At 36.2% G+C, this 14472-nt stretch overlaps 1 protein-coding gene across 1 annotated transcript; it reads left to right on the forward strand.

Annotated features, from left to right (window-relative positions):
- Positions 1-1515: 1515 nt before the first annotated feature.
- Positions 1516-14358, forward strand: LOC143459639 (uncharacterized). Its single transcript, XM_076956856.1, has 19 exons — positions 1516-1906; positions 2019-2118; positions 3061-3196; positions 3883-3954; positions 4183-4340; positions 4816-4966; positions 5112-5208; positions 5287-5427; positions 5562-5655; positions 5762-5864; positions 6100-6273; positions 6524-6599; positions 7724-7776; positions 8940-9194; positions 9406-9500; positions 10255-10815; positions 10910-11026; positions 11144-11293; positions 11491-14358. Exons 2-19 carry the CDS (start codon positions 2025-2027, stop codon positions 13626-13628), a joined length of 4665 nt encoding a protein of 1554 aa, XP_076812971.1. The 5' UTR covers positions 1516-1906; positions 2019-2024; the 3' UTR covers positions 13629-14358.
- The last annotated feature ends 114 nt before the right edge of the window (positions 14359-14472 follow it).

The following is a 14472-nucleotide window of genomic DNA, read 5'->3' on the forward strand; positions in this document are numbered from 1 at the left end:
TTATTTCGTATACGGTACCGGTACTTGTTTGCATTTCCTTCTGCAAAAACCATTTGAATGTGAAAGCCCTTATCACCTGCAAAATTAAAACTGACTTTTCCTGCTGTGATTTTTATGAGAAAATGAAGTCGAATATAGACTTCTGGAAGAAAGTAGCCTATTGTCTACAGAAAAGTATGATTGGACGATTATCTAAATTTACAAATGCTTGAACATTGTTTTGTTTCCTAGTAAAATCCATTATTTTAGCTTTTCTTGGTGTCTTACTACTTCAGTTGTCCCTGACGATAGGAATCCAAAATAGTCTCATATGCCTACTTCTAGTAAAATATGAACCACATTTATCTGATAGGGCTCGTTGTTCTGAAGTGTCCCGGTTTTCAATCACAAAAATATGGTAAGCCTAAATTTAAGTACAGTACCAAAAAACAATCAAGCAAACCCAAGTATTGAGAAATTAATGGACGATTCGAGTATTTTTGAGTAAGTGGATTTGTCGTGTACCTAACTCTTATTTGATTCGACTCAAAGTTGCAGCGGCCTGGGTGGTATTTTTTAATACCATTACATCATTTCCCGCAAAAGTTCTCTAGTTATTGATTGAAGTTCATGAACTTGTTTTTTAATAAACACTTCAACTGTCGATTGATATTTGGAAACTTGCTCGGAATAACTTCGTGTTAACACTCCTTTTAGTAGGTTCCCAGGTTGTTTTTCAGCAACTATTGTGATAAAAAGTCTTTATCGGAAATGCCCGCTTCTTAAGCTTAACACTGAATAAATTCATCCATGTCTCAATGTGTCAGTTTCAGCTATATATAACTCCCATTGTCTAAACATTGTTTTGCTTGCTGTATCTGCTACGACTCGCTGCGATTTTCATGTCGAACATTTTAACTCCCATCGCTTTCACGATATATAAGCTCGCACTTCTACCAGCGAGCAGAGTTAGCCGAGTGAATCACCGAAATCAACAGATAAGACATGTTGATTGGAACTCAATAGACATCTTATAAACAGTACTATTAATTTTGTTCTTGCTTATTCGTATTATTGAGAAAGTGTACACCACCTGTAATGAAAACTAATTCTGTTGTAATATTAAAACCTTTCGGTCGACAAAAGGTTAGAGCATTCTAACCGCACGCAACAATAGAGTCAGATAATTCAACAGGTAAATTAAGTAAAGGTACCTTCATAAGTCAAAAGGGTCTCTTCAGAGTAAAGAACCACTCAAGCTGTAAGCATTGTCCAAAGAAGTATTTATTAGATGACTGATTGATCATATTTTTCCATACAAAATCCATACAATCGTTTAAGAATAACTTCGAAGTTACCGGTTGATTTTGTTTGGTTGCATTCAAACAAAGTTTGTAGAACCACAATCCAATTTATTGTTGTTTATGATACCTCATTGCTGGAGCCCCGGTTACCGAGCTAGCATTTGTGCAAGATCCGATCGTCATTCGTCACACGTTTTTTATTTATTTTTTTTAGTTTTGTGTAGTATTGACAAAAGTTATAACTGTCCACCAGGTCCACTGAACAGGAGCAAGTGTCGTTCATGCTTTGCCTAAGGGTATTACAACCATAGTCTATATACTATAACTATATATACCGTAGTCTTAATATCTATATTGCTATATAGAGAATATGTTACAATGATAGGCCTATAGCGCCACTGTGTACCAACAACGGAACACTACACGAACTGCGTTTAGTGCGAGGCCAACACTCAAATCACCCTCAGTTACCGAGCCGACAAATACCCTGTTAGTAAACGACATAATAACATATAGTTATAGGATTTTCATGAAAATCCCGGTATTCTACTAGGAGTAGGTGAAGGCAAAACGGAAAACTGAACCACATAGGCGCTCATGGCGGCAAGCTGCTAGTGTTACAGGTGACAGGACTGCTTGGGTTACAAATTACAATCGTTTTCCCAAAAAAGGCTATAACACTCGTATACCGTACCGTACTTCAAGTCAGTCAAATATTAGGTTATGCTCCTATAGCGTTCAATGGATTCCATTCTCGAAGACAGAGGTCCTTACACGTGTCCCACATGCAGTGAAGTGTTTCATAAATTCGACACATTCAACGCTCATGTGAAAGGTATGGTAAAGATGTATGCAAAGAACGTAAATGAAATTTTTCTACGCCCATTCTCCTAAGCTAACCGCCTATCTTTAAGAACGCCCTGCATGGCCTACTTATGATTAAATAGTCTCTTCCTATGATTTATTCACTGACCATAGTGAAAATGTGGCACCTGAACGCACGAGATTCATCAACATGCACGTTAAAGTTTTTATCTTTTCGCCAATTTATGGTAAATAAATAAAAAATGGTTGTTTGAGTGCCAATTTACAATACATAGACAAAGATTTAAGGCTTCAGTGCACACCAAAATTTGCATCTTTGGATGCACAATTTCTCATCGAAAGTTGCCATACGTTCCAGTAGGGATTACTGAAACAAATTTCTTGTTTTTGAATGCAAATACGTGCAAATTTTGAACTCGAAAATGTATTAATCAGCAAACATCCAATTCTTACAATTTTCGTGCAAAGTTGCTGGTTGCAGATATACAGGAAGGAAAGAAAGTAGTCTGTGTAATACACTATAGAGCAGGGGCGGGCAACTTCTTCGGTCGGCGGGCCTGATATGAGAAAATGAAGTACTTGGCGGGCCGGATTCATGAATAGTTTGGAATGCAGCTTTGTCTTATTAATGTTCATGGTCGAAAATGTTTGCTCACAAATGTATGTAGACCCGAACAGAACAAGTAGATTCATGGCTATTTTTCTCAGGTTGGCAAACTTGGACTTATTCAGTAACGCAATACAGGGATTGCGGCAGAATTTGGCCGCAGGCCACATTATCATATCACCGGAAACTGTCTGCGGGCCACTCAAAATCCCATCGCGGGCCGGATCCGGCCCGCCCCTGCTATAGACATGTTAAACTAGACAAAAAGCTACAGTATTTTTATGTTGGTTATTTTAAGTGACGGGCGTAGCAGGTGATGTGTTATTAAATTTCTTTTTTCTCCAGGGAGTTGCAGTGGAGGATCAAAACCTTTTTGCATTGTCTATAAAGGAAAAGATGAAAACTGCAAGAATGCAAAACATAAAAGACTTAACCTCACAGTGAAGGATTACTTCTATGGATTCAGGAATGGAACAAAAAAGTGCGTACAGGAAGACAAAAATAAAAAATTTAATTAACTTATTTGGGCCATAAGAGTCAAAATCTAATTTTTAGTCAAATTAAACTTTTTTCTGATTAAGTCTTTTTCTTAAATTATGTACCAGTACCTCATAAACTGTATCAATGCTATTTAATGACTTTGGGTGAAATTGTCGGCTTGGTAGCCAAGTGATAGGAGCGCTGGGTTGGCGATAATGCGGAACAAAGTTATGTGTTTGATACCCAGTGACATCACTGCTGTAATGCCCTTTGGCAATTTATTAACGAAGCTTGCTCTTGTTCAACGGACCTGATGAACAGTTCTAAATTCGGAAAACAAGATATAAATAAATTAACAAAAAAACAAATAAAAAATGTATGGTAACTTGCATCAAGACAAGCTCTGTAATCGAGTCTCGAGCGATAAGGAATCATCACCCGGTTTAAGTCTTGCAAAGAATTTCTTCAGTCCGAGGATAAAAATTATCATACAATTCCATACGTATATCGAATGTTGACACTTTTTTTATGAATGTGTTGCCATTCATACTGCTCAGTTTTTATTGTTTAGCTTTTCCAATAAAAGCACTTGTAATGATATTATTGTATCTTTGAGTTACTCTAGTTTAATTACTGCCAATTTTGATTTTTCTTATATTGAAGTTTTTGGTTTTATACTTGATTTAGATACAAGAAGGGAATAGTAAAAAGAAAATTTTCCTGTTACAGCTGTGGAAAAGTCCTCAGGAACAATTTAAGGTTTTTGAATACTATTTGACTATTGACGTTTATATGTTTTTTTAAATAACCTCACTTTATTAATTTTTAGTTAGAGTTGAAATTAGCTAATACATAAATATTTTTATCTTAAACATGATGTATAAGAAATATATATATAATTTATAGGCCTACTATGTATATATAATATTTATATACACTGTATTGTCTTTATAGTTTCTATACTTACCTTTTTTGTCAACGAAATAGATTTATGAGTCACGTACGACATAAAATCGAAAATCAGTGGAAAGAAAACGATAACATCAATGATTTTAATATCTGCAATCACTGCTATCGGCATTATGATTCACCCTTTCACTTGCAGTGTCACTTAGAGACTGTGCATTCAACTGTTCCCGCAGCAAGTACGTTTTCTACCAGTTGTATATTTTTCCGCTGTCTGTTTTTTCTTTTTAACCTTTTAAGAGACTAAGAAAAACAACATACTGAAAAGTGCATGGATTTTACTAAATTGTGCCGTACACAGTACTTATGCCCTGGACAAATGGAGTACTTAGAATTTACAATCAAAACAACCTAAAAAAGATAAAATAGACTGAAAACAAAAATATATGTGTATGCTGTGTAAATTTTAGTGATTTACATAGCATTCCTGTTGTTTAGAGTGACTGAAATTTAACGTAACATCTGGAGTTGTACAAGTTTATGTCCCTAAATATGCTATTTATTTTATAGCTCATTTCAAAATTGATTAAGTTTTTTAGAATTCTGTTTTAATAGTGTATAGTTTTCTACTTTCTCCTTATGGTGCTTCAGAACTATGTCATTAAGTAATTTTGAAGCTGTTTTTTTTGTTTGTATAACATCACATTTTTTTAGCTACTTGTCGATTATGTGAAGTTAACTACGGTGATGAGGAAATGTTCTTGTCCCACATGAAGGACAAACACAAATATAACGAAATGCCGTATATTTGTAAACTATGTTCATATCGCTCTTCTTTTTATTTGGACATCACCAAGCATTTTAGGTAAAATGCGAGATTTAACTTAAGCTTTGTTTCAGGAAGCTCTTAACTTGCTGACTTCTAGAAATGTATTTGTAGTCTGTTGACTAAATAGTATAATTAGCATATTAAGTAATTACGCACTCACTTCATATTTATTTTTTTCTAGAGAGTGTCATGAAAATACCAGTTGTTTGCTTTGTCCTTTTTGTCTTGCAATTCATCACACTACAAATTCCTACCTTGCGCATGTCATACAGCACATGGTGACCATTTCAAAAAGCTTTAATAGTTTTCAGTTATTTTGTTTTGAAAGTATTTTTACCATTATCTAACATCACCAGAAAAAATCGGTTCGCTGCGCAAGCTGTCGCCTTCAGTTCTTCACTGCTTTTGACAAACAGGCTCACGTGCGGTCTGATCATAAATCTGTGATGAATGCAACGGATAAAAGAAAATTGCCTAAAAATATTGCTGAATATTCTGTGAGTTGTGCAGTGTTGCTGTAGCTGGTGGTTTTAGAAATACACCTGAAAAGTTTTTGTTTGAACTCTGTTTTATGATTACGGCTCATTGTCGTTCGGAGGTTATTTTAAAAGAGATTCAAAATCTTCTTCAGATTCACGTCAAAGTCTCCCACCATCCACTTTCAACGACCAAAAAGAATATATCTCGACCCCTTGCAATTCCTAATGCGATCCGGTCTTCATCTGGTAAGTGTTTTGGATTGTTAGACCTGGATGTTATGCTTAACCCTTCAGTTACCTCATGATGACCTCACTTATGGTTATTCAATATCCTTCTCTTGTTCATTTCAAGCTCCAAAATATGTAAACAATGGCTGGCAGTTGAGCAATAGATATGACGAGCTTCTGCCAATGGAGTATCGGGCTTTTGTTCGTGAAGCTAAGGTGTATGTCAAGTATGTAATTTTTGTTACATCATATACCTGTGGGGTTTAATTGTTATAGTAATTGATCGATTATTATCATCAGTTATTCTGCGGCTTTTAATTTTCACATTCTTTTAAATTTAAGGATCTGATAGTCTTAAAAGTTGGACCAAGTAGTACGCAGAGGATATGTGATTATGTTTATATATTAGCAGTTTACATTACACATGAAATGACTTTTAAATTGATAATGTTTTAATACCAGGTTAGCAGCAGATGGTAGAAAATGCAGTGCCACGTATTGCATGGAATGCAAAGAGAATTTGGGAAACATAGCATTAAATTATGATAGACATTATCAGAAAGAATATAAGTGTCGTTTCCAAACCTGCAGCTACACAAGTCGGTGCTATCAAGCTGTAAGACATCATATTTTAAAGTGAGTCTGAAAGTTGTAGCTAAACTCAATCATACTTTTGTGTCCCGATGATATTTAATTAAACCAAACTTCGAAGTAGTATCGAATAGTGTGAAGTTCCTGCTATTAATGAGTAATAGTGAGTGAGTAATAAACATATTGTTTATACTTCGCTAAAAACTTGCTAAATTGTGATCTTACCACGGTGTAAATGCACTTACATACTATATACATACATACTATATATAAACTTATCTTCTTTAAATTGCAGCATGCATTTGAAGCCGAACGTTGTCACTGCAGCATCATCTGCTTCGTTGACAACCAGGAATGCCATATCACCGGAGGTTTGTTGAATTTGTTTGTCAAAAATTCATGTTTTTCATCTTGAGCTTGTAATCATCTGAGATGGGCCAGCTAAGCAAAAGTAGTGTCCAGCTGAATCCAGATGTTTTTTCACAAAGTCTTATATCCTGGTAGTTTTTTTGAAATGAAATTTATCACCTGTTCATTGCGGTGTGCACAAGACATGTGGCCAATGTAGGGTATCCCCTTATTGAGATAGCCCACTATTATGGCTGCTATGCATGTTAAAAAAATTTTGGCATGTTGTCTACCACTTACCGGGATCCATCCAGCAGATGCGTAAACGTGTTAGTTTTTTTATGCACACATGTGGTGTCACAATAAAAGGATACCCAAATCCCGGTTTTGATATATCTGTCTGACTTTGCTTTTAATGACAGTGTAATAGCAGAGTTACAATTTTTTGTGCATGTGAAATTGCTGTTGTCTGATTCCGTGAACTCTGCAAAGTGACAGTTCTTAATTTCCACTCAAACAAACAAAAGAATCTCTGTTGGATAAGATAAACCTCATCGCTGCCGAGGAAGTATATTTCGTAGCGAACTAATTTTATGTAAACGAGTTCATGAGTTTAACCAAAACAGATATTTAAATGTATGAAAAAGTTGATAATTATATAAGTTATAATTTTGCATCTTAATCTGCTTTGCAAGGGAATGTTTTGTATGTATCAAGTAGGTCAAATCAGTTCAGTGTAGAGTGTTTTTCCAACAAAAAGTGCAACGCAAGTAAGGTAATATTTTAGCAATATGTACATTCAAATATATTAAAATACAAATTCCATATAATAATATCTCGTAGGCAAAAAACTAGGCTGAAAGTCAACTAGAACAACATTTTTGGGGTCAGATTTTTTGGCCCATCCACGGTTACTTTTTTTATCTGTCTACTTTATTCTGGTAATCAGTGAAAGGAAAACTTTGTAAAGATTTGTCATTGAATATGCTGCTGTGTTTTATGTATTATAGTGTAACTAAGTGTGGTTTAAAAATATTGTCTTCACATGCATGTCACAAATTTATTTCATAAAATAATGAGTAAATCTCGAAACCACTTCACAAAAACATAAAACCATTAATTGATTGACTGTGATTATGTTTCATAGGTTCCCACTGCAGAGACATCATCAGCTCCTGACAGAATAACAAGAAAACTGAGGTAAATTTTTTTCTTCGATTTTACATTCTACCTAGCTCTTAACTTTTTAAAGCATGTGCTATTGTGCTGTTTTTCAAGTTTTGCAAGATTTGAATAGGCGTTCTATCGTATAGTTACTTGTATAACATACATTAAGCAATTAATCTTAAATACATAAACTTAACATGAATTCAAACGGAACACATCTTCAATGAAATAGCACTTAAGCAATTAGATGATTTTAGTGCGGGAACGATTCTTTAAAAGTTATTCGACTGTTAAGAGCATAAAATACAAATGAAGGATGTTTAAACATTATTTTATAATACTTTCAACAAGATGTATGATTAATCTAAGGAAATAGTAACAAGCAATTAAAAGCTGCACATGCTTATTATTTCAAGATTACACCGATAAATTTATTAATCAATCCCCACAAGTGCAACTTCTGTATTTATGTTGTGATGTTTGAATCCAGCAGTCATGTAAATAGGCGGCAGCTGCATTGGCGGGCCGTAGTATCGTTTGCCGTCAAACTTCACAGTTGTATCATTTGCTTCTACAGCAACACTTTGCTTCCTGCTGTTACTTCCGTTAGATATTTGTAGATCATTCTGTTCCAAACCTTTTTCTTTTGTTTCAATCAGTCTCGGTAAATGAATTGAAAAACCTCTTGTATTATTATAGTATGATTTTCTTTCATTCATGATATTGAAATTACCAGATGTACTTCCAAATTACTAAATTTTAAAGCTATTGTAAAAAGCTGGGAAACTGTCTTAGGCCACTTGCTATTAGTCCACTACTCTATCAAGTTTTGACTCATTTTCTACTCTCATTTTTTTACTTACCAATAAAGACCAATAAAGAAGCAACCTATTATGGTCTTGTAGCAGCTTGTTTCTTACCTATAATGGCATTAATGTTGTTTTTATGTGGCAGTAAATTTTGTGTAAACAGATCCTAGTTTGTTGAGTTATGATCCACCTACTGGTATGAGACTGAGACTTTTTATGGTGTTTGCTTGTCTTTAAAGTTCCACTTTTGTTAGGACTAGTCTCTTCCGTATCATTTTCATTTTTGTGGCTACATAATGTAGCTAATTCTTGAATTGAAGCAGCTACTATTAATTGAAACTGGTTTACACAGTTTACAAATTAAATTTGTTTCCACTTTTTATTCAGTTTTTCTTCACCTGGGCAACCAACTTCTAAAGCAAACAAGCCTGCAATTGTGAAAACAGAGCCGCCAAGCCCTAAAACAGGAAAAGTTATCGTTAATACAATGACTCCTAGAAGTGCAAGGAAGTCGATATTTTCCGCATTAAATTTAGTTTCGCCAACTGGTGTTCAGAAGCCAGCAACTCGAAAAAGGACAATGGCTGATATCGATTTGCTTTTGCAAAATGCCACAACAAATGTACGACCACTCACACCAAGGTTTGTATTTAAGGAAATCCAATCATTGAAAACTTTTCATTCCATTAGAGGAAACACTTAAATACTTTTATTTATTATATACGTTCCGTTTGATGCTAGAATTTATCGATTACATGCTGCAATCAAAGCATCGATACTGACGCAGAATATACACATTACACATATCATAAGATATTGAAGCAGCATTTCACGGACAGTTGCTTTGTTGCAGCAATGATGTAACCGGGGATATCTCTGGCAAGCAGCGAAGGAAGCAACTGAAACCACAGAAATTATCTCCAAACCAAGAAGAGAGTAATTCTCCAAGTATGGGCTGAGATCTTGTAATATCATGTCATAAAAATAACTCTGAATGTTGTTCTATTCATCAATTCAAAGTGTATTTTTCTGGGTTTATCTTTTTTAATGCTGTGAATTTTAGTATTGAGTTTTTTACTTTTCTTTTAAGTATTGTTTCGTGATCTTGTCATAGTTGTAACAAGCTAACCAGACTTGAATCAGAGTCAAGTAATTTAGGCATAGCAACTTAAACTGAGTCAATTATGATACCGATTTTAGTCGAATCAAGTCATTTCTTTTGCACAATAATTAAAACTAGGATCGTTTGAATCCTCTAACTAAGTTACAATTTAAAGCTCCCAACATATAAACGTCGGGTCAAATTATTCTCGATTTTAAGAGGAGTGCTTTGGCAATATTATGAATAGTTAAAACAGAATTCATCTGCATCAACAAATTTGATTAATTGTGATACCAGACTGTGACTTGGTCAAGTTGAATTTCTGAAAAAGTGTTGAGAATCTTTGAAGACTTGCTAATAAAATTCGAGTCAGGTCACCTAAAAACACGATGCAAGTCATTGACTCGAGTTTTTACAACTCAGGTTTCTGTGTTTTATGATTAAGGAACTTCTATTTGCGCTGTTTTTTTAAAACATCCTGTCGATTATGTTTTTTCAGAAACAGGATTATTGTCCATTTTTAAACCATGCAATTAAACATGTTAATTAATTAATGCCAAGCAAGACCCACTGATTTTTGATTGTTAACTCTTTTTGCAGATTCTAAGTCTTTAACTTCAGTTGCTTTGAAAACGACTCAAGATCAGCAGACGTCAGTTACCAGGAGGAAAGTATGGTCACCTGGAAAGATGGAAAAAACAGCAGTAAAGCGAGCAAAACCAAACCAAACTGAACAAGAGCCTGCTAGCAAGAAGAGCAGACGCACTCAATCAAGGAGCACTCTTCCGTCCATGATCAATCCTTACCTCTTCTCACCCAACGTCATGAATCAGCAGCTTAAGAAGAATACGAAGGAAACTTCGCCTAAGAAAAAATTTGTAGTAAAGTTTCCATCCAGAAATGCAAAGCAGAAGAAAGTGTCAGCCAACAGTGAAAAGCTTCTGACGCTGAAACCGAGTAACGCTTTGATTTTGCAAAAGCTGGGTGCTGCGTCCTCCCCTATAAAAAAACTAAGCGCGACCAACTCTGCTTTTTCCTTGGTTCCTCGGTCCTCGGGAAAGCAGCAAGATTTTGGGTCAAATGTAATTTTTGCCCAGAACAATCGCGGAAACCTCGTTTTAAGGCCAACTCCTTTGCCAGTATCTCCTACGCAAACGCTAGGTTAGTCGGTGATGAAGTAATTAATGTTAGTGTTTTTGTTTGTTTCAAATGCTCTAATTATGCTTTGTTTCATGGCCTTACATTTTGATTGCAGAAATGCCATTGCCACCAAAAAAAATAAAGTTTTCCGAAGTTACAAAGAGTAGTTTTGTCGTGTCGTGGACCCCACCCACTGATTGCAGCGTCACGGAGTACAAGCTCATATTTCAAGGTACAATCTACTTATTTAGACTCACAGTACTGTATTAAAAGTGGCTCATAGCACATGTGAGCACTACAAATGATTATTTGGGATAGCTGATGATATTTAATAAAATTATTCATGTAGGTGCTGGTCTGCCAACTTCACAAACTCTTCCACCAGCACAGACATCAGTTCGTTTGATTGGATTGAAATCGAACACATGCTATGTTGTGCGACTATGCAGTTATTACAAGAGCATGCATAGTGTGTTTGTGGAAAGTTATCAGCGCACACGTAAGTCAGCTTTATTTTTAAAACTTTGTCAAGCATTATTATCGCATATTATTAATATCACTATAATCTAACCATGAATAACTATTATGAATGTAACAGGTATTTTTTCTCAGTCTTTAAGATTTACCGCTAGTTTTAACTACAGTCACAATCGTTAACATTCCTTGAATACATTTGATGTTTTCTTATTATCTCAGTCACGCTAAGGGAGAACAAACAGCAGGATAAAGGCGAAAAAATTGATGAAGTTATTGTACTTGACGATGAAGATGATGATGTGATGGTTACTGCAGTGATATCGAATAATTCCGTTTCAAATAGACCTAAGAAAAGCAGTCGAAGTGAGGAGTTGTCTTGCTCAGTAAGCAAAAACGTCCCTGAATTTTCCTCAAAACTACCAGTGGTTTTTGCACCTCCTGAAACCCAGACACCACCCGAGAGACTCACGTCCGCCGCAAACGTGGTCGGCCCACGTCCAGTAAAGAGCATCTCTCCGCGAACCGATGCCACTGTTAAAACACTGAAAACGATGATAAACCTTCACGGGACTTCGATAAATCCAGACTTTAGCCCGATTGGTAAAGGCAGCATGACCTTGTCAAACAGTGACAAAAAAGCACTTGTTACGGATAAGGTAAAAGGTTCTTCAAAAGACGTGGCTGCCACTAGCCAAGATAGAAGTAATTGTGATGTTATAATTAGTGATTGTTCTGAAGCGGAGGAGAACATTAAAGTGCAAGAATGCACTTCCTTGTCTGCAAACAATGCAGACACAAAAGTAACAGATCCTCATAATGATGTTGTTCTTGTGGAGGTTGAGTTGGCTGATAAGAGCACAAAAAAGCATGTGCTGACTCCAGCTCCTCCAGAGCTAGGATTGGGCAACGATACTAGAAATAGTAAGAATGAGAAGACCACCGGTGAAAATATTACAACACGGAGCACCAGCAAAGTTAATTCATCCTCGTCAGACAGAACTGACATTGAAATCATTGACATGGATGATACATTTACGACAACACCGCTTACTGAAGGTGATAACGAAACTGCATTGAAACCATTTGTTGTCAGTTTAGAAACCGGTCAGATCAGTCCAAGCATCAAATCTGTTTGTTTTGAACCAAACTTAAAAATGACAACATCTGAAACTATGTCAGAAGCACTTGCTAAATCATGTTGTGATTCCAGCGAGAAAGTGGAATCGAAGAACGGCAAAACAGGTGATGAAAGCCAGCAGGCACAGAGTGCTGTTGATAACAGTATTGAAACAAAAGCGCCTGATTTTACAATTGATTCTGTAATCGCACACTCAGCTCCAGCCCATGAGAGAAGACAGGAAGTTCAAAAAAACAACGATGCCATAGCAAACAAAAAGTCTGATGCGATTAATGAAAGCCAGCATGCACAAAGTGTTAGGGACGATGTTATCGAAACAAAAGCTCCAGAGTTTGCTGTAGATTCTTTTATCACACCTTCAACTTCAGTCCATGTTGAAAGCCAGGGAGCTCAAGAAAACTTTGACCCTAAAGCAAACGAAACCGCGGCTTTACCGTCCACTACCGCAATATGTGCAAAACAAGATGAAGATAAAACATCAGCTGAACCCCTCGACGTTACCGCTGAATGTTTTGCTTCAGCTTTTACAAAACAACCAGATACTGCCAAGATAGATTGTACTCACTTGTCGGATGGAAAATTTCTTCCTGATGACGCAAATATTTCTGAAAATCTTAATTCTGATCCAAGTCCAACCACAGTCACATCGACGGATACCGACATATTTGAATCCCCCACTAACAGCATCATCAGCCCCAAGAGTGAAAGCTCAGATAATGCGTCGTACGTTACCGCAACCGATGAAAGTTTAATTGGTGATCGGAGTCCTCAAGCAGACACAAAAATTGGAAGTGGAGTGTGTGATAATGATCCCTCTAACACCGAAGATAAAGGCATTTATGCAACTAAGGCAACGGTTATTCTCAACAGAATCAACGTCGACAAATACATAATTCATTCTCCTTTGTCTTTTGATTCTCCTTCAAGTCCGGATGAGGCGGACAAGGCGACGAAAGTTGAAGAGGACACCGACAAAAATCAGAGCGAGTCCATAAAAGCCACATCACCGTCTCCTACCACAGATCAAGATGGTACAACATTCTATGCCGCAGATTTTGTGTCCGACTTTGACCTGGACAAACCCCACGATGTGAAGACGCTCTCATCAACTGCACAGCGTCCCGTCAGTTCGAATGAGGAAGCTAAAACTTCCGGAGATGATTCGACTTTAACTCTGCAAGATCTCGATGACCTTTTACTTTTTCTCAAAGAAAAATAACGAGAAATCTATTTCGGTAAAGATCACTTAGAATAATTCCACTTGATGTGAAGAAGACATTACTGTTGGAGTTTTTATCAAGGACACCGTTTCTGATCAAGTCGGTTTCAATTTTAACCTTGCAGTCTCCACTGTTTGGATAGAAACGTCATTGTAGCTTCTTAAAAAACATTTGTGTATCGTAGAAGATTAAAGGATTGTCACAGGTGGTTTAATTTCTTAGAATTTACTGCCTTTTCACTTGCTGCTGTTACGTTTTACCTAAATCATTTAACGCTTGTACTTGTCGAAAGGTCTGCTTATAGTGCACGTGTAATTTATGAATATGCAGCAGCTGTACTGTCGACATATCTTTGCCATAAATTTACACTGTTGTCTGCGAAATTTGTTGGATTTCGACTTGAAAAAATGTTGCTTGCAACTCTTATCTTGTTTACAAAGTTAACTGAAAAGTAGAAAAAAATTGCCGTTATTTTTTAGAAATTTGTGCAAAAGTTTGCGTCAATTCGCACACATCAGATGTGACAATCATTGTTCACCTTGTTGTTAAACTGCTCAATTTTTCAAGAGGTTTCTGCAATTTGTTCCACGACTTAAATATCTACTATACACAGTTACTCGTGTGCTGTTTCTTTAATCTGAAAATTTTATTTCCTTCAAAACTGCCGGTATACCTTACCATATTTTTTACCGTTCCCACGCACGCAATTAAACGTGACCTGAGGCTTTGTACTGGGATTAATCTCCTTTGAAAGTCGACGTTGATAGGAGCTCTAGTTAGAAATAGCGCGAAAAGACGCTGTCGTGAAAAATCTGGATAAATGACGTAAAATAAGTGCGAAAG

The sequence above is a fragment of the Clavelina lepadiformis genome, chromosome 5 (genome assembly GCF_947623445.1).
Source record: "Clavelina lepadiformis chromosome 5, kaClaLepa1.1, whole genome shotgun sequence".
NCBI lineage: Eukaryota > Metazoa > Chordata > Ascidiacea > Aplousobranchia > Clavelinidae > Clavelina > Clavelina lepadiformis.